Source organism: Chroicocephalus ridibundus, chromosome 14, assembly GCF_963924245.1.
Source record: "Chroicocephalus ridibundus chromosome 14, bChrRid1.1, whole genome shotgun sequence".
NCBI classification, from domain to species: Eukaryota; Metazoa; Chordata; class Aves; order Charadriiformes; family Laridae; genus Chroicocephalus; species Chroicocephalus ridibundus.
In genome coordinates, this window is record NC_086297.1 from 14,769,426 (window position 1) to 14,791,734 (window position 22,309).

A 22,309-nucleotide genomic window follows, 5' to 3' on the forward strand; every position below is an offset into this window, starting at 1 on the left:
GGGAGCGAGAGGTGAAGTCAAGCAATTTCTGATGTTAATTGTCTTGAGTAAGAACTTATTTCAAGCCCTATGCCGTACTTTTTCAGTAGGTAACAACTGTTCCCATTCCACTGCCGGAGCAGCAGCAGCGTGAGGAGCAGCAGAGGAGGCTGCTCTGATTTAGCCATTCACCCTCAAATGGAAGAGACGCTAAGGGAGCCTGATCTCACAGGATCATTTTAAAAAACCCTGAAAGTTCACTACTTTAATTCATTTCGCTTCTGCTGAAAAGATCAGTGAAACCTACGGCCAAAAGACTGCCTTGAAGACAATGGCAAGAGGGTGTTTGTGTTGTGCTGCAAAGCTCTCTGAAGCTGTGCCACAGCAAGGATAAGTCTAGCACTGAGGAACAACTCCCAAAAGACTGGTCCTTCGGGCTCGCCCAACCCCAAATTCAAGTGTTTAGGTCACGAAAAGCTCTGGCAGGCCCTGGGGCAGGCGCAGTGCCGTCTCCTCCTCGCCGCCCACCTTGCTCCTCCAGTGCAGGTTTCTGCTCTGGCAGCAGAACCCACTACGTCTCTGAACAACAAAGCAGCAACTGACTTTCAGGCAGGTCCGCAGTGGAATGGGACTGGACGGCCTCCTTGGATCTAAGCTTCAGCAAGAGAAAGCCTGTTGGACATAGTGACTGAATGTTGGTTTAAATCCCAGCTGACCCTGCCAGAAGTTTCTGCCCCAACCCTCAAGTGGGTGAAGCAGAAGCTCACAGCTCTTCACCCTGGGGTAAAGCCAAGGACAATTCCACAGAGCTCCGTAAAGGGAAACACGGGGCTCTGTGTAGCAGGGCCGCACTCAGACACCCTGGGTGAGCTTCATCTCACTTCACTTCACCACCAAAGGCACCACGAGATGGGAACTCAGCTTCTGTACAGAGCCACCAACCTCTCCACACTGACTCGAGAGAGAGGGCAGGCAACGTACTGAGACCAGACCCTTCCTCTTTAATGGTCTGCTGGAGTTCACATGTCCTGGCTATAAATGCCCAATCCCTTCTCCACTTTACAAACAAGGGAAGGGGAGACAACTGATCTATTTTAGGCGCCTTCCTTGGGATAAGACAACCTGTGCTCAGCTTCCACTGACGCCACCGCTAGCCCACATTGCAGCGATGCCTGAGGACGGGGCTGATGTCTATGCTGCAGCACCGATGTTCAAGCAGATAGAGAAGGAAGCCAGTCCTGGGGTGTCTTTACGAACTGATTACAAACCCCCGGACCTGCTTTTCCACCATGCAATACCGGAAAGTTAGAATATACTCAAGGATCATTAAAACCGTGGTGCAGCAGCAGAACAGCAGCTCTGCTGCATGCAGATCAACCTCACGTGTAAGTGAGAGAGATCTGAATTTTTCACATTAGCTTCAAAAACATATAAAAAGAAAAGGTTTAACAAAATACTCACAGCTAAAGTGATTTTGCCTAAGATTTCTTCTGGAATAACATCATCTAATACACTATATACATATTTGTAAAACTTGTCAAACGAGGTAGACATGAGCTCCATACAGATCCAACAGTCACCCTGGAAAGAGAAAAGACTTTGCGTTACTGCCAGGCTAAAACAAGAAACAAAAAACCATGAGAGCATAAAAAGATCCTCTGAATCCAGTAACACACATGAATGGCAACAAGCATTTGACAGGAAGGATGGACTTGATCTTGATTTATTTTAGCAATGGAAGAGTCACCCCTCTACATACCTCTCCCCAACTGCACTCCCCAGCAGCGGAATCTGGCTGACCAGTTCAGACCTGACGTTACATTTTAGATGCCTGAACCTAGATGAATCCAAGTCTCAAAAACTACCTGGCTCTCCAGAAGGCACAGTGAGACATGAGCATGCACAGTAAGACTAAAAAAATCCCTTGCAGTTTATGACAACCCTGCAGAGGACAGAGGACGTTTCACACCACATTCAAATATGTCATCTAAGCAAGAGAAAATGAAAAAAAAATTCAAGTACGTGGGAGGTTTTGTTGATTTGCATCTTGTAGTTAAACTATTTAAAGGCAGAAAAATGTAAAACATATTAGTATCTGCGTTAAATCAAGCTAAGCCTAGCTGTCATAGAAGAATAACAAATCTTTTTAATAAATTCTCTCCCAAGATCTGTAAATCTACCCACTCACAACGGAATTGCTGCGGATGAGGAATGGATCCCCACAAAGAGGACCTACAAAAGGACTTAATCTTTTGCTTTAGTCTGTGTCTAGCATACGGTGATGAACAGCTTAGCCATGCATCGATCTTGGTTATTTCAATTTTCTTGAACATTCCACCTCCAGAAGGCTTTGTGTGAGCTCTATCTGTAGACTCTCACGCACTTCAGGCAACTCTTCATTGCTAGATATACTAAAATACAAGAACTAGACACGTCCTCACCAGAAACGACGTACTCCCACCTATCATTGACAGGCCACATTACATTGAGTTTTAAAACTGCGTTAGGTGGCAAAAGCTATGTGCCGGAATGGAGGTGATTAGTCTGGTTGTCTCCTCCTGGCTACACACCACCCAAAACCCTCGCGTGGGGAGCAGCAGCTGGTGCAGGCAGCACGGCCCTGGCTGCCTGGGGGGTCAGAGCACGGGATGCCTCTCTGGTTACAAATACGCTGCACACTCTTGTGATATAGAAGCAACAAATAGAGGAGAAACTTCCCCAATTAATTATCCTACAGAACGCAGATTTTTCCCAACCAGACAAAACGCAAACCAACTAAATTCTATGTTAACACATGGAAATGAAATTCGGAAAAAAACCTAGGTATGGACATGCTGGAGGCGTGGCAAAGCCCCGTGCTCCCACGCTGCACACCCAAGTCACTTCTGTTCGAAGCAAGCTCCCAGTGCTCGTGAGAGCCAGTGGCCATTCTCAGGTTATATTCCGATGATTAAAAAACTTGAAGAGCCCCAGCTTTTAAGGCTAAAAAGGGCTTTTCCGATGACTCAGAATGACCTCCTGTGACACACAAGCCAAGGTACTGCATCTGCTAAGATGCCTCCAGCCCGAGTGCTTGGTTTAGCGGGAAGAGGAAAGGTGCTGTCAGACGCTGCACGCCAGCATCAGCAGAGGCTGCGGTGCCACCCAGCTTGGTCTGGGGCTGCTCAGGCACCTGCGAGGCTGTTTCCAGCTGTAGAGACAGCAAGCGGCCAGAAAGCGTCCCACGTGCCACCAGCGTTACCAGCACCGCTGCTTCAGTGACAGCGAATCCACCACCGCTTGCTGCCGAAGGAGGGATGCCGCCTCCGAGAGGAGAGACTCTCCCTTGCGAGAATAACGGATCAGCTTTCCTGGGAAAGGCTGAGCTGCCAGCGCGGTGGCTGTGGAAGGCAACTGTGGGTTCAGAGCCACGGGCAGCCCCATTTTACACTGCTCATTTGGCACCAGGCTTCTTACATCAGCACAGAGGTAGAGCGGGAGCTAATGTCATCCAGCCAAGCAAAATGGCTGCTACAAGCCTGAGCCCAGAAAACACGCATTTCACCCAAAACAAAGCAGAAGGATGAGGATAGTCACAAAGGATGAGGAAAAGGCTGAGGTGCTCAACGCCTACTTTGCCTCAGTCTTTAGCAGTGAACTGGCTGTTCCCTGGGCACCCAGCCTCGTGAGCTAGGAGACAGGGAGGGGAAGCTCAACGAGGTCATCACAATTAAAGAGGAAGTGATCAGTGACCTGATACACCGCTTGGATGCGCACAAGTCTATGGGATCGGATGGGTTACATCCAAGAGTGCTGAAAGAGTCGGCAGACAGGCTCGCCAAGCCGCTTTCCATGATCTACCTGAAGTCATGGCTAACTGGGGAGGTCCCAATGGACTGGAGGGTAGCAAATGTAGCACCCATCTACAAGAAAGGAGAATCCAGGAAACTATAGACCTGTCAGTCTGACCTCGGTGCCAGGGAAGGTCATGGAGCAGATCATCTTGAGTGCCATTACAAGTCATATAATGGACAACCAGGGGATGAGGCCTAGTCAGCATGGGTTTAGGAAAGGCAGGTCCTGCCTGATGAACCTGATCTCCTTCTACGACAAGATGACCCGATTATTGGATGAGGGAAAGGCTGTGGATATTGTCTACCTAGACTTTTGAAAAGCATTTGACACTGTTCCCCATAGAATTCTCATGGAAAAACTGGCGTCTCATGGCCTGGATGAGCATACGATCTGCTGGATCAAGCACTGGCTGGATGGCCGGTCCCAAAGAGTGGTGGTCAATGGAGTTAAATCCAGCTGGCGGGCGGTCACAAGTGGTGTCCCTCAGGGCTCAGTGTAGGGACCATTTCTGTTCAACATCTTTATTGATGACCTTGATAAGGACATAGAGTGTATTATCAGCAAGTTTGCAGATGACACCAAGTTAAGCGGGAGTGTTGATCTGCATGAGGATAGGGAGGCTCTACAGAGAGACTTGGATGGATTGGACCGATGGGCCAACGGTAATGGTTTGAGGTTCAACAAGGCCAAGTGCCAGGTCCTGCACTTGGGCCACAACAACCCCATGCATTGCTACAGGCTTGGGGAAGCGTGGCTGGAGAGCTGCCTGGCAGAAAAGGACCTGGGGGTTCTAATTGACAAGCGTCTGAATATGAGCCAGCAGTGTGCCCAGGTGGCCAAGAGGGCCAATGGCATCCTGGCTTGTATTAGAAACAGTGTGACCAGCAGAAGCAGGGAGGTGATTGTCCCCCTGTACTCAACACTGGTGAGGCCGCACCTTGAGTATTGTGTCCAGTTCTGGGCACCTCAACACAAGACAGATCTCGAGGTGCTGGAGCGAGTGCAGAGGAGGGCAACGAAGCTGGTGAAGGGCCTGGAGAATAAATCTTACGAGGAGCGACTGAAGGAGCTGGGACAATTCAGTTTGAGGAAGAGGAGGCTGAGGGGAGACCTCATCACTCTCTACAACTACTTGAAAGGACATTGTAGAGAGGTTGGTGCTGGTCTCTTCTCACAGGTAATTAGCGATAGAACACAAGGGAATGGCTTCAAGCTGCAGCAGGGTAGGTTTAGACTGGACATTAGGAAAAAATTCTTCCCAGAAAGAGTGGTCAGACACTGGAATAGGCTGCCCAGGGAGGTGATGGAGTCTCCATCCCTAAATGTGTTCAAGAGTCGTTTAGATGTGGTGTTGGGGGATATGGTGTAGGGAAGAACTTTGTAGAGTGGGGTTGATGGTTGGACTCGACGATCCCAAGGGTCTTTTCCAACCTAAATGATTCTGTGATTCTGTAAGGGACTGATCAAAAAGGTGCTGTGCTGGATACGGAAGCAGAGACACCACCATGAAAGAGGCAAGTGCAGTGCAACAGGCAGAGGACAGGACCGGCATTTGAGAAGACGTGGAGAAAGGTGAGTTCAGGCTGCCGGAGAATGACAGACTGGCTATGGATGAATTAGGCTTAGGACCCGCTCAGATTTAAACTGCAGAAATGGAATTAGGCAACACATGCAGCAATCTTCCTTCTTCCACAAATGCAAAGTTCAGTTGAGGCACTTCCATGTTACTGAGAGCAGCTCATGGAAAATAACGTGGATCCAGTACTAGGGATGTGCATAAATCAAGTGAACTGGAACCACGCCAGACCCTCGCAAGCTACCCGCAAAGATGGACTTGTTCTACTGGCTGCAGGACCATTCAAAAAACTGTTTCTGTTTTGACCTGCTTTACATAAAAAGCAAAAGCAAACTGAAGCGAAACAACAGGCAACCTTATTAGAACCATCATCACCCCAAAAGCTTCACAACGTACCCTGTGCATCTGCAGGGCTGGGATACATGTGTTACTGAACGCTCAAACATGTACAATAAATTGTTATCCAATGTTAATTTAAGCATTAAAAAAAACTGTACATGATTCAGAAGCACCAGGAAAGACTTGGGTTACTTGGTCTCCTCCAGCATATGCCTTGTAGAAATCCTGGATGTGGGTGGGCATTTATTGATCTGGTAACATAAAAATCTACCTGATCAGCTTGAATTCATGTCAGCAAGATCAACGAAAAGAGATGACAGACTTTTTCAATCATGCAGCTTCATTAAGGCTGGGGGCAAGATTCAAAACTTTACAAGTTCTTATCTCCGCCTGGGACTCGAAAGGACTTATCTACTGGCAAAGTTGATGAATTTTACTGAGAACAAAAAGGAAGACTGACAGGGACGTCTGGGTCACCCACCCCCTTTCTGATCAAATACAAAAAAGTGCTGATGCGCATGGGAAAGTTCTGCTTCATCGTGAATTGTGAGGACAGAACGGTCTTAATGGAAGTTTCTCTTTAATTTATGCTCTTAGCTCAGGTTGATTTCCAATTATAAAATGACGGAAGAGACATTTTAATTTTCTCTTCCCGTTAGAGCTATTCTTCCAAAGAATATATTTTAGTCCTTATTGTGTATTAAATTACCAGATGCTAATGCACATCTTGTAGGCATTCCAAAAAACGTCCAGGAACAGCCTGCACATTTCATTCAAAATACCGCTGCCCGTCCCCAGGATATACACAAAAACTGCTTAACCAGCAACTAGGCTGCTTCAAGTTCTCAATGTAGAGTCCTCAGTTCCCAGTGGACAATCAAACACGTCACGAAGATGTCACCCAGCTGGAACACAGCTTGGCAGAAAAGGACCTGGTGGTCCTGGTGGACACCAAGTTGACCACGAGCCAGCAATGTGCCCTTGCTGCAAAGAAGGCTAACGGTCCCCTGGGCTGCCTTAGGCAAAGCATTGCCAGCAGGTCAAGGGAGGTGATCCCTCCCCTTGACTCAGCACTGGTGAGGCCACACCTGGAGTGCTGTGTCCAATTCTGGGCTCCCCAGTACAAGAGAGACATGGTCATACTGGAGAGAGTCCGGCAAAGAGCCACAAAGATGACTGAGCGACTAGAGCATCTCTGCTGAGAAGAAAGGCTGCGGGAGCCAGGACTATTCAGGCTGGAGAAGAGAAGGCTCAGGGGGATCTCACAGAATGGTTCAGGTTGGAAGGGACCGTAAAGATCATCTAGTTCCAACCCCCTGCCCTGGGCGGGGACACCTCCCACCAGACCAGGCTGCTCAAAGCCTCATCCAGCCTGGCCTTGAACTCCTCCAGGGATGGGGCAGCCACAGCTTCTCTGGGCAACCTGGGCCAGGGGCTCACCGCCCTCACAGCAAAGAATTTCTTCCTAGTGTCTAATCTAGATCTTTCCTCTTTCAGTTTGAAACCATTACCCCTCGTCCTATCATTACACTCCCTGATCCAGAGTCCCTCCCCATCCTTCCTGTAGACCCCCTTTAGGGACTGGAAGGCCACTCTAAGGTCTCCCTGGAGCCTTCTCTTCTCCAGGCTGAACCCCCCCAGCTCTCTCAGCCTGTCCTCACAGCAGAGGGGCTCCAGCCCTCGGACCATCTTCGTGGCCTCCTCTGGCCCCGCTCCAGCAGGTCCATGTCCTTCTTGTGCTGAGGGCTCCAGAGCTGGAGGCAGTACTGTAGGTGGGGTCTCACCAGAGCAGAGCAGAGGGGGAGAATCGCCTCCCTCGACCTGCTGGCCACGGTTCTTCTGATGCAGCCCAGGATGCGGTTGGCTTTCATCAATGTATATAAATACCTGAGGGGAGGGTGCACAGAGGATGGAGCCAGGTTCTTTCCAGTGGCGCCCAGTGACAGGACCGGAGGCAATGTGCGCAAACTGAAGCACAGGGGTTCCTTCTGAGTGTCAGGAAACACTTTTTCACTGCGAAGGTGTGCTAGTTTTGGCTGGGACAGAGTTAATTTTCTTCGTAGTCGCTAGTATGGGGCTACGTTTTGGATTTGTGCTGAAAACAGTGCTGGTAACACTGGGATGTTTCAGTTACCGCTCAGCAGCGCTTATACAGCGTCACGGTCTTTTCTGCTTCTCGCACCACCCCACCAGCGATGGGCTGGGGGTCACAAGAAGCTGGGAGGGGACACAGCCGGGACAGCTGACCCCAGGGATATTCCATACCATGCGGTGTCGCGCTCAGCACATAAAGCTGGGGGCAGTTGGCCGGGGGGGGTGGCAGCTGCTGCTCAGGGACTGGCTGGGCATCAGTCAGCAGGTGGTGAGCAACCGCACTGTGCATCACTTGTTTTGTATATTCTTTTATTATTATTATTCTTTTCCCTTCCTTTTTTGTCCTACTAAACTGTCTTGATCTCAACCCACGAGTTTTACCTTTTTTCCGAATCTCTCCCCCACCCCCCAGGGGAACGAGTGACCGGCTGGGCAGTGTTTAGTTGCCTGACGGGTTAAACCGTAACAAAAGGCGACTGAGCACTGGCACAGATTGCCCAGGGAGGCTGTGGAGTCTCCATCCCTGGAGCTACTCAAAAGCTATTTGGACATGGCCCCGGGCAAGTGGCCCTAGGTGGCCCTCTTTGAGCATGGGAGTTGGACAAGGTGAACTCCCGAAGCCCCTTCCAACCCCAGCCATTCTGTGATACCAACCCTGAAGGCTCAGCAGATTAGCGCACTGCAGGGAGCGGCCAACTTTTTATGCAAGTTGCATCTACGTTAGTGAGAGAGAATGAACAATGTCATCACCCTTGTATATCCTTATATACACTTTTCCTATGGACCGAGGACTGCTCATGGGGACAGATACCTTGAGTAATGCCAACACAGGCGAAAGACTTCCACAGAAAGGGAGTGTTGTGCATCAATAGCAAAGAGAACAAACACCTTCTATCAACCAACCCAGGATTTGTCCACAATTCACACCAACGTCAGCACTGTGCTACTGACCCATCCACACTAGCTCTTCTCTCCTACCAGCAGAAGCTCCCCACAGACTAATTCCCCTGCCTTCCCAGGCATAGTTTGCAACTTGCTACGAATTTTTCATTGAATAATTTTATCAGCTATTGAGCTTGTTTGTTTAAACTTGGCTTGGCTACATTCACACTGTGTAAAACTCACTGCTGAGATCCCGAGTCAAAAGAGGCTTTTTTCCTCTTCTCTTGAGAAGAAAAGTAACAGGAAAAGTTACTTTTGAAGAGCAATTAGTGTGGTCATGATAAATAACCAAATATTCCCAGCCTTACAGGTACTGTCTCAAACTAGATTAGCTGTAAAACTTTCAGCACACATGCCGGAAAAGAAGGTTGCTTTTTTTTTCTTAGACCTAAAAACCCTCCAAACAGCAACACTCGGGGCAAAAGCCTTAGTGTTGCCCAATGCAGCCCTACGGCTTAGCACCCCTCACCAGAATGAAGTGACTCAAGTGAAATCTTTGCAGAAATCCTAGCAATCAGCTGTTTTCCTCCCGCACCTAGCAAGTACTACTTTAAGAGGTAAGAAATGGACACGAGTAACCAGACCCTCTTCAATACAGCATCTCGGACGACTGATGCGGAAAGCTCTGGGCGCGTTTGCGGGAGTCGGGGCTCTCAATGCTGCATACAGAGAAATCCTCTGGCTTCATGGGGCCGGGGGAAACCTCAGGAAGTTCAACAAGTGCGAGATCCGGCACCTGGGTTGGGGCACTCACCGGTATAAATAAGAACTGGGGGATGAATGGATTGACAACAGCCCTGCAGAGAAGGACTTCGGGATACTGGTGGATGAAAAATTGGGTATGAGCCAGTAATATGTGCCTGCAGCCCAGAAAGCCAACTGTATTTTGGGCTGCATAACAAGAAGTGTGGCTAGCAGGTCAAAAGAGGTAAATCTCCCCCTCTAACTCCACTCATGTGAGACCCCACCTGGAGCACGGCATCCAGCTCTGGGCTCCCCCGCACAAGGCAGACGTGGACCTGGTACAGTGGGTCCAGGGGAGGCCATAAAACGATCCAAGGGTTGGAACACCTCTGCTGTGAAGACAGGCTGAGGGAGCTGGGGTTGTTCAGTCTGGGGAAGGTTCCAAGAGACTTTATTGCAGCCTTTCAATATATAAATGGTGCTTGTGAGAAAGACGAAGCAAGACTTTTTACCAGGGCCTATAGCGACAGGTCAAGGGGCAACGGCTTTAAACTGAAATAGAGTGGATTTACCTTGGACATAAAAAAAAGACATCTTTTACAATGAGGGTGGTGAGCCCCTGGCCCAGGACACCCAGAGAAGCTGTGGCTGCCCCATCCCTGGAGGGGTTCAAGGCCAGGTTGGATGGGGCTTGGAGCAACCTGGGCTGGTGAGAGGTGTCCCTGCCCAGGGCAGGGGGGTTGGAACTGGGTGATCTTTAAGGTTCCTTCCAAGTTAAGCCATTCTACGATTCAATGATTATATGATTCATCAGCCACTGAATCCCTTCTACAGCCAGTGTAACCAGGAACAGAGCTAGTGGTATCACTACCCCTGGTGCACTTTCCTCCAGGCCTTTCTCTTTCTGAGTCTCTTCATTCTCCCGCCTTTACTAGATGCATGTCAGTCTGCGGGCAGGAAAACCATTTCCACTGCCACACAACACGACATCAGTGCCCAGGGACTCTTTCTGTTACTGAAAACAGGTTTATTTTTTCTACCTAGGATTGTTAGAGAACCAAGTAACAGAGCAGTTCGCTCAACAGCTGCACTAGCAGAACGAAGGATGCTGCAACATCACGGGAGGTGTAACATGGTGATGTGAAGGTCAGGGCTTCATCCACGGGAGCAGGAGTGAGCAGAGCACTGTCCCACGGAAGACCTGACCCCAGGTGTGCTGTCTGGCACCACTGCAGTGAAGCCCCTTACTCCATGCAAAGGCTGAAATGTCATCTTCTGCTTTTTCAGCTTGGTTACTGTTTCATTAAACAGGCAATTTAATCTCATCTAATGGGCGCCGATAAACTCAAAGTCCCGTACCCAGCTATCAACTGGTAGTTTTTGCATTGTTACACATTACGTTATATACAAAGACATACACAGTAACAGAAGGACGTCCCCTGTGATTAAAGAACAAGAAGCAAATAACATATGTTAAGATGCCGGCTGCTGAGGGACATGCAGGACCAGTTCCCTGAGGAGACCTTTCCTATCAGAACATGCTTGCTGAACAAGGGAGGCAGCTACCGCTACAAGCTCTAGCTAGGGAAAAATATCGGTGTAGTATTTTTTTGCCTTTCCAAATCCAACCTGTCACAGTCATGGAGGCTGGAACTGTAACTTGTCTGTTTACGGTTACTTTCCTAACTGCAAGCTGGGATACTCGTCTGTCTTCAAAATAACTCCTTGAGCAGTTTTGTCCCATTTGGGTATACTCTTCCCACTCCCCAAACTGTCAGGATTCGAGAGCTTAGCCCCGGTTCCCCGCACCAACAGCTCACTTGGCCAGAGGGGCTCCCTGCCTTTCAAAACCGCCCGGCTGCCCGGCTGCTGCTCCTGAAGCTGCTACAACCTTCTTGCCAGTCATCTGATGTTTAAGTTCCTCTACAGAGGCTCAAATTGAAGTCTTTCACCTTTTAGGAGCAGGCAGAAGACTTCCTATCTCTAGCTCCATCCATCCCTGGAAAAATCCGAATGCTGGCTCAGAGCAGACGGTCCCGAGAGGATCTACCTTTGGGAACTTATTTCCTTACTTTTCACGTTGAAACCTTGGAACAAAGAGCTTTGTTTATACATGTTTTGCTGTAGGACTTCCTGAGAGAAATTCAGTCTGCAGTACTGTCCCACGTGCTCTGACACTCCAGGGGATGGTGCAGCAGCGACCTGGATCAGTCACTGTTCTTTGGGAACAGATCTGCTAAGCAGAGTGGGGGCAGTGAGACGGGCTCAAACACACCGGTGAAATTCTTTTTTTCCTTTCTGTGCTTCTCCGCTGTCAGTTTGCTAGCTTTAAAAGATGTAATTAATGTGACAAGAGAGAAAACCTTACCCAAGCATCCCAGCTCACCCTGTGTCCCTTTGAGGTACGTGACTTGGAACATCCCCTTGGCAGTACGGGACCGAGGAGAGGGGAAGGTTGCTTTCATCTTAGAGACCAACACCACTGATGCTGAGGGTGGGTGGGAAAGGGAATTCCAGGGACCAACACGACACAACCCTGAGTGACCTTACTGAAACCTTTCCCAGAAGGAGGACCCAAGGAGCTCTGCCTGGCTGCAGAAGGGCGGGATTTTTGGACAAGAAAAAGGGGACAGCTGAAGCCAGGCTGATGTCTGGATGCTGATCCAAGGTAGGGTTTTGTGCTATTTACGTACTTCCACTTACATCCTGGGATATGCCTAGAGCTGCAGAGAGGTGACAGGCTCGCACAGCTCTGAACATGTTGCTCATCAGCATCTGACAAGATACTCTCTTGCCCAGAGACTCTTCTTCACAGCAGCTGACAGCCTTATCATTTGTACGTCAAAGCTGGGAATTTTCAGCCAAGGCTGAGGCTCAACACTTGGTAGAAGCTGGTACTGTGTGCACATGGACAACGTCTCCTCACCCAAAATGGTTTCATGTTTAAACAGATAATAAAAAGCAGAGCATGGGAAAAGAAAGGACTACTACCCTTATTTTAGAGATTGAGATTTAAAGCCAGAGGACCTGCCAAAATTACAAAGGCAGACACTCTAGAAGCAGGAATTGAATATTCAGTCCCAGTTTTGGGTTTTAACTATAGCATTGACCTTCTTCCTCTATTGGTTCCCCAGTAAAGCCCCAACAGACTCTGCGCAGGCTGTTATACCCAATAATATGCAAAGACAACAAGCGGCCAGTGGGTCTCTATTTGCCTTTTCCCCTTGAGCAGGTGTACTGGATTTGTGCTGAGGTAGTGTGTAACAGGCAAGGCTACACCTCTGGCCCCCTACACTGTGCCAGCTTCAACACCAGGTCAGCTACAGGAGAGGAATAATCCACACCTGCAGCAGAGCTGCTGGAGCTGCTGCTCTCCGGCGGAAGGAGATGCAATAGCCAGGATTTCTCATTCATCTCCAAAACTCTTGTTCTTGCAAATGGACCAAACACTTGCAGTGCTGCTCACCAGGGCTATATTCCTCTTGTTGTGCCTGTACTAAACAGGCTCTACTCGGCCTGATGACTGGCCTCCAACCACGGCATAAGGCTGTCTGGGCTGCATGGAGAAGGCCAGCTTCCCAACTGTTTTTACTGGTCATTTGAAGCTGGACAGGAGTAGGAGTACTTGGGCAAAGGTACAAGGAGACAGACGGGTACCTTCTGTAGCCCTGCAGCATAGTATCTACCTTAAATTACAACAAGTAGATGCTAAAACAGTCACAAACATGCAGTGATTAACATCGCATTCCTGTCCACGAGCAGCTAAAATACGTCAGGATTAACTGTGGTCAGCTGACACAGCTCTCAGCGCTCTAATTCTGTTCTTCACTTGGAAGACTTCATGGAAGCATCACATTGAATAACCCACTCCACGGCACATGCTATCTATGTACACCAAAGGGCCCAGCAAAATTACAGCCTTTAGGCTAGCTATTGCAGATATTGCTCTTTACAAGAACAGTCATGCAATCTTGGTCTCTGTCCCAAAAGGACAGAGTAGAACTGGAAAAGACGCAGAGAACAGCAAGAAAGATGATCAAAGGTCTGGCAGGGTTCTGTGTATGACACAGGCTGGCACTTACCAGGCTGGGTAAGACATGACAGAGGGGGAACGTGGCAACTGTCCATAAAATCCTCAGTGGCCCAGAAAGGATGGATAAAGATCAACTATTTACCGCCTCTTCAAATACAAAAACTAGGGGAACTATTACGGGCACCACTCAGAACAGCAGGATGAAAATTCAAAATGAATCAAGGTGATGGCCTTCAAACGATGGGCGGACAGCCCAGGGAAGTGTCCCTCAGGGAGTAAAATGGATGCAAAAAAACGTGCACGTAATTCAAGGGCAAACTGAACACTTTCATGGAAAAGAAATCCAGTTAAAAAAAAATAAAAAAAAAAAATCACTCAGCACAAAGACAGCATATTAGCTCAGAAAACACTCAGCTGCAGACTGACGGCTATGGCAAAGTATCACACGCGCTTCTGCAACCGGCTCCTGTGGGCCACTGCCAGGACAGAGCATTCTGCTAGGAGTTTTGGTCCGACCCAGCAGGATTGCCCTTGTTTCTTAGGTATCTGCAGGTACAAAGCACTTCGAGGCAGATGAGTGTCAATCGGGAGTCCTGACCCAGGCTGGCTACGTACACACCCTCCCCGGATACGCTTCTGGGGAGCTGCCGCTACTTCCACAGCTGCCACCGCCGTGACAGCGACACTGCTCCTCCCCAGCGTCGCATCTCGCAGCCACTGACCGAAACCACCCTCGGCTCCCGGCGCTGCGCCCGGCCCGGCAGCACACTCAGACCCAGAACGCACCGAGAGAGAAGAAAAGAGGGAAAGAAGGAGAGACTGAAATACGCAGAGAGATGTGACAACCGATGGGAATAGCATTTACGTGCCCAGCAGCACCCAGACGTCTGGGTCTCCTGGTTAAATACCCTTGATTCAAAGTGGAGAGCTAAGAAACCTAACACAAATTAACTTTCTCCTCCTTATTGCAAGTTGGAAACTGCAAAGTAAAAAAAAAAAAAAAAAAAAGGTAAAAACCAAACTCTGCTATGAATGAAGCAAGTTTGGAGTGCCCACCTCTCTGAAGAGTGCGCCATAAAACTGAACAATATACGGGCAGTCACTGCTTCGCATTACTACATCAAGGTCCATCAGAAGCTGCTTCTGTTCTTTTTCATCCACTGTCGACCGAATTCTCTGAAAGAGGAAGAGTGGCAGAGACTTTATCACTTACATGCCATTACTGTATCCTCAGACCCGCCCCTGGAGAAACGCGCCAGGGACCCCAAACCCCAGGCTGAGCAGGCAACCCCCAAGGCATGCTCAAACACACTCTAGAGAATTAAGCTGTGCTCTCAAGTAAGAAACATAACTGAAAACCCCTAAAGCCATTTCATTCAGGCTATAAAATCCCCAGTCCTCTCAGGAGCATCAACAGTTTCAGATGAAATGTCAGAATGAAATGAAAGAGCAGAGATTTCGTTGAAAGCTACTCCAGCAAAACAACATACTCAGGCTTTCATTGCAAAACAGATTCCCACACAGTTCTCAGCCACGTTGGATGGGGCTCAAAGGCTGTTTTGAAATTTAACCAGGAATGTTACGTTTAAAATTTCTAAGATGAGCACAGAAGACAAAAAGGCTCCTTCCACCACGCCTCCAGCACGGTGGGCGCAGTGAAAAGGGACCATCACGGAACCGAGGGCACACATCGCTCTGGTAACACTGATGGTGGGCAACGGTCCCCTGAGCTCTTCTCGTAACACGAACAATTCTTTACCTAACACTGGCCTAGGGAATATTAACGCTATATAAAGGTACTTTGCATATATAAAATATATGCTATGTGTATACACACACTATATATACACATCATATATAAAGAAAAGTCTCATTTGGGCTTGAAAGAAGAACACCAGTTTGAAAATAGAAAACTCTACATGTTCAAACGTGAAGTTTGTTAAACGAAGGATGGAAAAGACCATCCCCAGTTTTTCATGTGATTTTACAGATGTATTTAACATCTTGCACTAATTAATGCCTTCCTAGAATCACAAGTGAGGAAAACTGTGATCCTGAAGGTGTGACTCATGTTGAAAAACCATTAAAAAAATATAAGAAAAAAATATTTTGCAAGAAGTCCAAAGCAACGGAGGTAGCCTGGACCCTTCTTGAGGAGAAAAACTACTTGGCTATCCCAGAAAGAAAAATTATTGAAGATTGTGGGAAAAATCTGCAAGACACCAGCACCTTCTCCCACCGACACTACTGCCCTGGGAGCAACTGCTGGTGGCATCAAGACCACACACATCAGCAAGCACAAGGCTACGCAAATGAAGGTACTTTCAAGGTTGACCATTCATATACTGCCATTTGAGAAATGGTGCATGACTGTTTTGTCATGACCCACACAAAATGAGGACAGTATCAACACTATAATTTTCCTTACCTTTGGTGTATCCTGATATTTTGGTATTTCACCACTCGTTCTTTATGTTCTAGTAGCTCTAGTTTGGCCTAGACTAGTAATTGTCACGTTCATATTGCCCTTTTCCCTCCCGGCAAATTCTAGAGTGCTTGGGCAAACTGGCAAGAGCTTTGCCCAGCACACCCACACGCTGCGATGCCACCGAGTGGGTGGGATTCTGTAGTCACAAACAGAGCAAGGGACTAGTAATGAAACTCCAAAGCTTCACCTCTAGGTCACTGGTTCAAGTCTTTTTCACAGAAGTTCAGACATGCCACTGAAAAAAGCCTGATGAGCTTGATTATTTCTCTGTCTTGCGTCTACACCACACGAAGCTCGACAGCCCCCTGCTCAGGTATCAAAGGCTGAGCAGACCGAATGTCTCCTTCTAGGTCATCACTATCAGCACTGTGGGAAATGATAACACCATTGCTCTGACCTCCAGAGAAGACAACAGATGCCAAAGCCACCGTGCTGAGACCTATATGAAGAATAGTTTAGTCTACCCGCTCCTCTGAAAAGTTCGCCTCTTTGTTGAGGAGCAATACCAAAAGGAGCTTTTCTCCATATTGTAACTCACGTCTCCCGTCTGTGTCAACTCTGCATCTGTCTCCAAAAAACCTCTTTCCTGGTCACCCAGTAGTCTCCCCGGCCCCCCTCTGCATTCCCTTTGCATCTGCACAATCCTGTCCCAGCCATCCCTGCAGCACGCTCCTCAGACTCCACAACTTCCCCTGACAGCATCTCCTCCCACTCTGATATTTCCTTTTCTTCTGTACTTCTCCAGCTCTGCAAAATACGTGAAATATATGTTGTATGGCAGAGGCGGCTTTAAGGGCACACCACAAAAACACTGAACCCAAAGATTCCTCCTTTTCCCAAATAAAAACTCCCCAGGGAGAAAAAGAAAGGGCAGGCAGAGAACCCAGAGGATGGACAGTGGGTTGACTACAGGGCAGAGTCTGCCTGGATAGGCAGACAGGGGAGCCAAAGGACACCTTGAGAAGCCAGCAGGGACTCCCCCACAAACCCTGCTTCAGGGAGCGAAGGTAAGGACATGATGCAAGATTGGGAGGTCTCATACAAGAGTGCTGGAGACTGGAGACTGGCAAATTCAAGAGGAGGGGGAAAATACCAGGAGCAGCGTGCAGCACAGCGCTGAGCTGGGGTCAGCCCAGGCTGGAAAAGATGGCTTTGTTTAGCTGGAGTGCACCAGGGAGGCTGCTGCAGGCCAGTGGTCCCAATTCACCAGCTAAGGAACCAGCATTCACCAGCGAAACAAGGAAGAAACAGCAAAAGGTGACTGAAGGCACAAGCAGCCACCGCCCAAATAGCACGGGAGCCACAATGACGATCTGCCACCTAACTCCAAGGCAGAGAGCAAGACACCACAGAGCTACCACAGACAGAGTCCTCCAGGAATGTGGGAGATGGCAAGGAAGGAGGACACCAGGTGAGGCAACAGCCTGAAGACACCATTTAAGAGAGGGATGGACAGGTCTGACTTAGCTTCAGGTCTTACACCTCTCAGCCTGGTCACTCTACTGCCTGTAGTCACTGACACGGCCAAACAAGCCACATATGGAAAAAGTAGGTTTTGCAGTAGAGGCTTATGGAAAGTCTCTTTTTCAATAGTTCATTGTTGGTCTCAAATTTGAACTGCATCAAATCCTCCAGGAGAAAATTCTCCAGCCCTTCTAATACAAACACAGGTTAGGACAAAGCCTTGTGACATCGGGAACAAGAGCTCTGAGAGCAACATCCCAGGCAGCGTCAACAGCAAAAGGACAAGTTATCCCGCGGACTGGACCACCCTCAAACCTAAAACCAGACAGATCCCAGAAACCGGACCCAAAACAGAAATCACCCAGCCCCAAGACGCACATGAAAAGATTCAGGTGCAGTGGGCAGAGACCAGTTAAAAAAAAAAAAAAAAAAAAAAAAAGAGAACAAAAGAAAACAAAAAGAAAAGAAAAAAAAAAAAAGCTATGAACACCAAACTGAAAACCAGCTCCTCGAGCTGGGAGACCACACAGTGCTGCCCTGCGTGCAGGGCTCCCGTGTGTCCCCAGCAGGGCCTGACAGTGTCACCGGAGGGCTGGTGCTGCCGGGGGATGGCAGGACTGAGGACACCAAACCAAGAGGAAGGAGGGGGTTTGCCCACTCGCTGCTGAGGACGAGACTATTTATCTACCCATCTGAAACACAGCTCCCCCTGACAGAAGGATGTCAGGTCTTCCACTGATCACGACTAGCTTCCCACCTCCTGCAGTAAGGGTCCCGCTCTCCCTCACCGTTTCCTTTCAGCCCCTCCTCATTCGCTCCTTTCCCAGTGCACCACCACCAGCAGGGCTTGGAGCACTGGTTTCCCCAGCTCTCAGCCAGCCACCCGAATGGATGAGTGAAAAGAAAATGCTGCTCACTAAATCACAACGAGTCAACTTGGGAGAGGGTACCTAGTTGTGCAAAGAATGGAAATGATGATTTGCAATAATGCCAGCTTGCAGAAAGTCCAAAGACTCTCTTCAGAAGCCATATGGGAAATCGTAAGGAGAGAGAAATTTGTCCCTTGACTGAGTTTAATACGCTAATGGGTCATTTTGGTGGGCTCTGTGGGCTATCAGGCATCCAGGTAAGGATGGAGAGATTACAGAGGTGTAAATAAATGTTAAATTTCTGCTCTCAGGGATATCTGATCCTTAGCAGGCTATTTCAGCTGCAAGGCTGCCATCAGAGAAAATCTGTGAAAGCCAAAGACACGAACATCTGTTTCAAAGCTACGGATGAGAGAGTAAGCACTGACTCCAAGGCAAAATGATGTGAGCCTTACTGCGCTCTGAACAAAAAATGGCTCCACAGCTTACTGGGCTTCTCCAGGAAGAACAGGGATCTTCTATGGACACCTCACAGGCTTAACGTCCTGCTGAATTTTATTTACCTCTAAACAGCGCCCCGGCCAGCTTCTCCAATTAGCCAACTGATCTTGAAACTGCTTCAGATGTTCTTAGGGCAAGTTTAGAGTAGAAGAAGCAGAAGACCACCTGTAGTGCGGTCAAAAATACCACTAGATAAAGAGACAACAAGAAACCAGCGATCACATCTGATGACACTAGCTGGAACTGGAGACTAGGCTTGGCAATATTGCAGAGCAGAACTAAATCAGCTGGGCTGATTTACATCGTAGATACTGGAAGATACAGAAAATTCTGGTATGTGGCTGAAAATCACTACGTCTTTTGGGGTGGGGGAAAACCAAACACAAGGACGGTGGACAAAAATGCCCTCTCCTCAGTTGGCTTACGCTCCTAGGTATAACCATTTCTGACAGAAAAACAGTTTCATTAAAAAGAGGTGCAAGATGTTTCCATGGGGCCACGGCAAGAAGCTTGAAGGTCAACCAAAGCACAAACCACTCTACTCGTCTCTGGAAGAGAAACTGTCAGAAGCTGCCGATACTGAACCCCAAACAGGGAGGCGCTCCCTGCTGTGGGGCAGGGGGCTGAAGGGGGGCCTCGGGACACCGTGGCCACGCTCGGGCTGCTGACCCGCACAGGTGCCATCTAACAGAATACTGATCTTGTGAACTCTTCAAAGAAACTTTCCCAGCCTTCGAGGGGCCGTTTTAAGTCCCCTGGCCAATAAACCCCACACTAGGTATTACATACGCTACGTAAGTAAAAAGCAGAGCATCCTGCTCCAACAGGGAGAACACTCCCCCCAGCTTTCGTTCCAGTTTGGACTTTTTTTCATTTATGTATTTTTATACCAGTTTGGAAAAATGAAGTATGCCAAGGATCTTGTAAAGCACTTTTTTTGGCGTGAACTATCACCAGTGCCAGAGGGAAACCTCAGGACAGAAAGAAACCCCCCAGCTGCTGGGTAAGCTTCCCAAGAAAACCATTTCACCCAAATAAAATGGGGCTTCCCTATGGTTCCTCTGATGTGCCAGAGACAGTCCTGTTCCTTGACTTTGTGGTACTCTCATGAAACAAGATGCAGAACCCCCCAGGGCAGCTGGGACAAGGACACATGGTGATGCTGCAGGGTAAAGACAAAAGGGGGCTGGAGAACTGCACATACTGTGACGTCGCTGCGATAAAACCCGGGGCCACGGCAGCAGAGCAGATGGCGAGAAGGGAGCGGGGCTCTCCGCAGGGCGAAGAAACTGGGGAGATTGTGAACCTCCACAGGCCGGGCTATAACGGACTGAAGGGAAAACAAGAAACCAGAAGCAAAATTCAAAGGACTCTGGGTGGAACTGGAAGCCAGACCAGGCAACGCCATAGAGAGCTGGTGCTGGTGCTGCTGGCCAGGGCAGGGACTTCTTCAAGGAAAACAAGAAGCCCAGAAGAGAAACCTGCCAAGGAGGTGAGGAGTTAAGGAGTAGGTAAGGAGTTAAGGAGGAGTTAAGGTAAGGAGTACACACTGGCCTTGCAAATTGCGAATTTGCACAGAGCTGGCACTGGACAAAACTGGGCACTGGAACAGGCTGCCCAGGGAGGGTGTGGAGTCCCCTTCTCTGGAGATTTTCAAGACCCGCCTGGATGCAGCCCTGAGGGATGTGCTCTGGGCAATCCTGCTCTAGCAGGGGAGTTGGACTAGATGATCTCTAGAGGTCCCTTCCAACTCTGAAGATTCTGTGATTCTTTCCCACCTGGAAGAGTCTTGAACTCATATACCAATAAACTCTCAAGACAACAAACAGGGTTTTTTTCAGTGAGAGGAAGACCACGATGCCAACTGACCCACAGCAAACAGGGACTTTGCATCTCTAGGAAGATCTGGGAGAGGAAGAGACCTAATGAACAAGAGGAATGTCTTTTACTAAGATTTGTAAAACAAAATACAACATTTTCCAGGGGCAAAAATGAGAAAAATTTGCATACAAATCCTCTGAGTTGGATTCCTCTTTCCTTTATCCTCTCCCTCACGGCTCTAGGAAGAGCTGTCTACGGCAGAAAGGGTGAGGGATGCAAAAGCATCACGGCAAAGTCTACAACTGTCTGCCTCCGAAGCCAACCTGCTGCAGCCACCAGCAGCTGCTCCAGCCTGTTCCAGAAGAGGCACTAATGCCTTTTCGTTATTTAAATTCATAAAGGCACAGAATGACACAGGCTGAAGGAGGGGGAGGAGCAGGACTGGGGATACGAGCCCATCATCCGAGCCTCTCCCCAGCAATGCTCGGCCAGCCGAAGCTGTGCTGCAGTGGTTTCACGCCAGCGATGTGACGAGGCTCATTTTCCTCCTTTTGCCGCTGACGCTGGAGCACAGATGAGAGCTTCCTGAGTCACCCAGGGGCCTGGCAGCCCTGCCTGGGAGCAGCTCGACACCTCCATTAAAGGTGCCAGGATTACTTCTGCCGGGATGATGGCTGATGAGGCCAAAATGCGTAAAACGGAAAAATGAAAGAAAAAGGTGCCCCCGCTTGCAGATCTCAAGTTATTTCAGTGATATTTCAGCACTCGGGGATTGTTTTCCTGCAGAGGTAAGGAACGCAGACGGGAAGTGCAGCAGAAGGGCTGTGCTCGGGGAGCTCCCGCGGCAGCAGGAGCCGGCTGCTCTGCGGCGCTGGTGCCACGCGCACCCAGTGGGGAGAAAGTAGCCGGGTGAGCTAAACCACACTGCAAGGAACCTTGCGCCAAGGCATGACAGGCTTGAAAGAAAAAACAGAGGAAGAAGCTGGAAACAGGATTTGAGGGTGCACTCCGGCAGCCGCGTAGGCTGAGGGGAGCAGGATGAGTGCCCAGAGGCCCCGGGCTGCCCTGGCGCAGCAGGAGCCGGGATCAGCCAGAGGAAGCCTCCAGCTCGGGGGAAAGAGTAACGTTTCCCCTGCTCTTTACAACATCACTGCAGCACGCTGGCAGAACAAGGATTTGAATCTGCCCAGGACAGAAGGGGCTGATAAGCCATGAGGGGCGCAGCCCCGTCACGGTAGCTGCAAACAGGACTCGGCCCTTCCAGAAGCGGGGTAGGAAGATACCTGACTGCACTGGAAATTTGCAGCCGTGGTAGTGGAAATTCAGGTATTGGTGAAGGGCAGAGGAGCAGCTGTGGGAGGCCCCCATACCAATTTTATCTGCATCTAATTAGCAGCCTCTGTAGCCATCTCTGTGTTTCACTCATCAACACAGAACAGCCAACAACTTCTGGCTTGTGACCTCCACAAAGCTATTTCCTACCGCTGAATGTCCTTCCAAGGATGATGTGCCTGCCGCACTGATGTTGCTCTTGGGGAAGGCACAGGAGCAGGACAGCAGCACCACCAAATAACCAGGGACACTGCCTTCACAATCCCGCTAGCGGCAGGGCAGTGCTCCTGGTGCCCTGCATGCAGCACGGTGTCACACCATGGAGTTGCAAGCAGGCGTCGTTAAGATCACAG

The 22,309-nt window shown here is 49.1% G+C and overlaps 1 protein-coding gene across 4 annotated transcripts in view; it reads right to left on the bottom strand.

The window, feature by feature from the left end:
- The window catches only part of MAP2K4 (mitogen-activated protein kinase kinase 4), a 107,262-nt gene that overhangs the window by 24,438 nt on the left and 60,515 nt on the right, over window positions 1-22,309 (bottom strand). For all 4 annotated transcript variants that reach the window (XM_063352015.1, XM_063352017.1, XM_063352016.1 and 1 more), the window contains 2 exons: window positions 14,538-14,657; window positions 1,441-1,560 (listed from right to left, as the gene is read on the bottom strand). In XM_063352015.1, coding sequence (XP_063208085.1) covers window positions 1,441-1,560; window positions 14,538-14,657 — 240 coding nt within the window. The remainder of the gene's footprint in view (window positions 1-1,440; window positions 1,561-14,537; window positions 14,658-22,309) is intronic.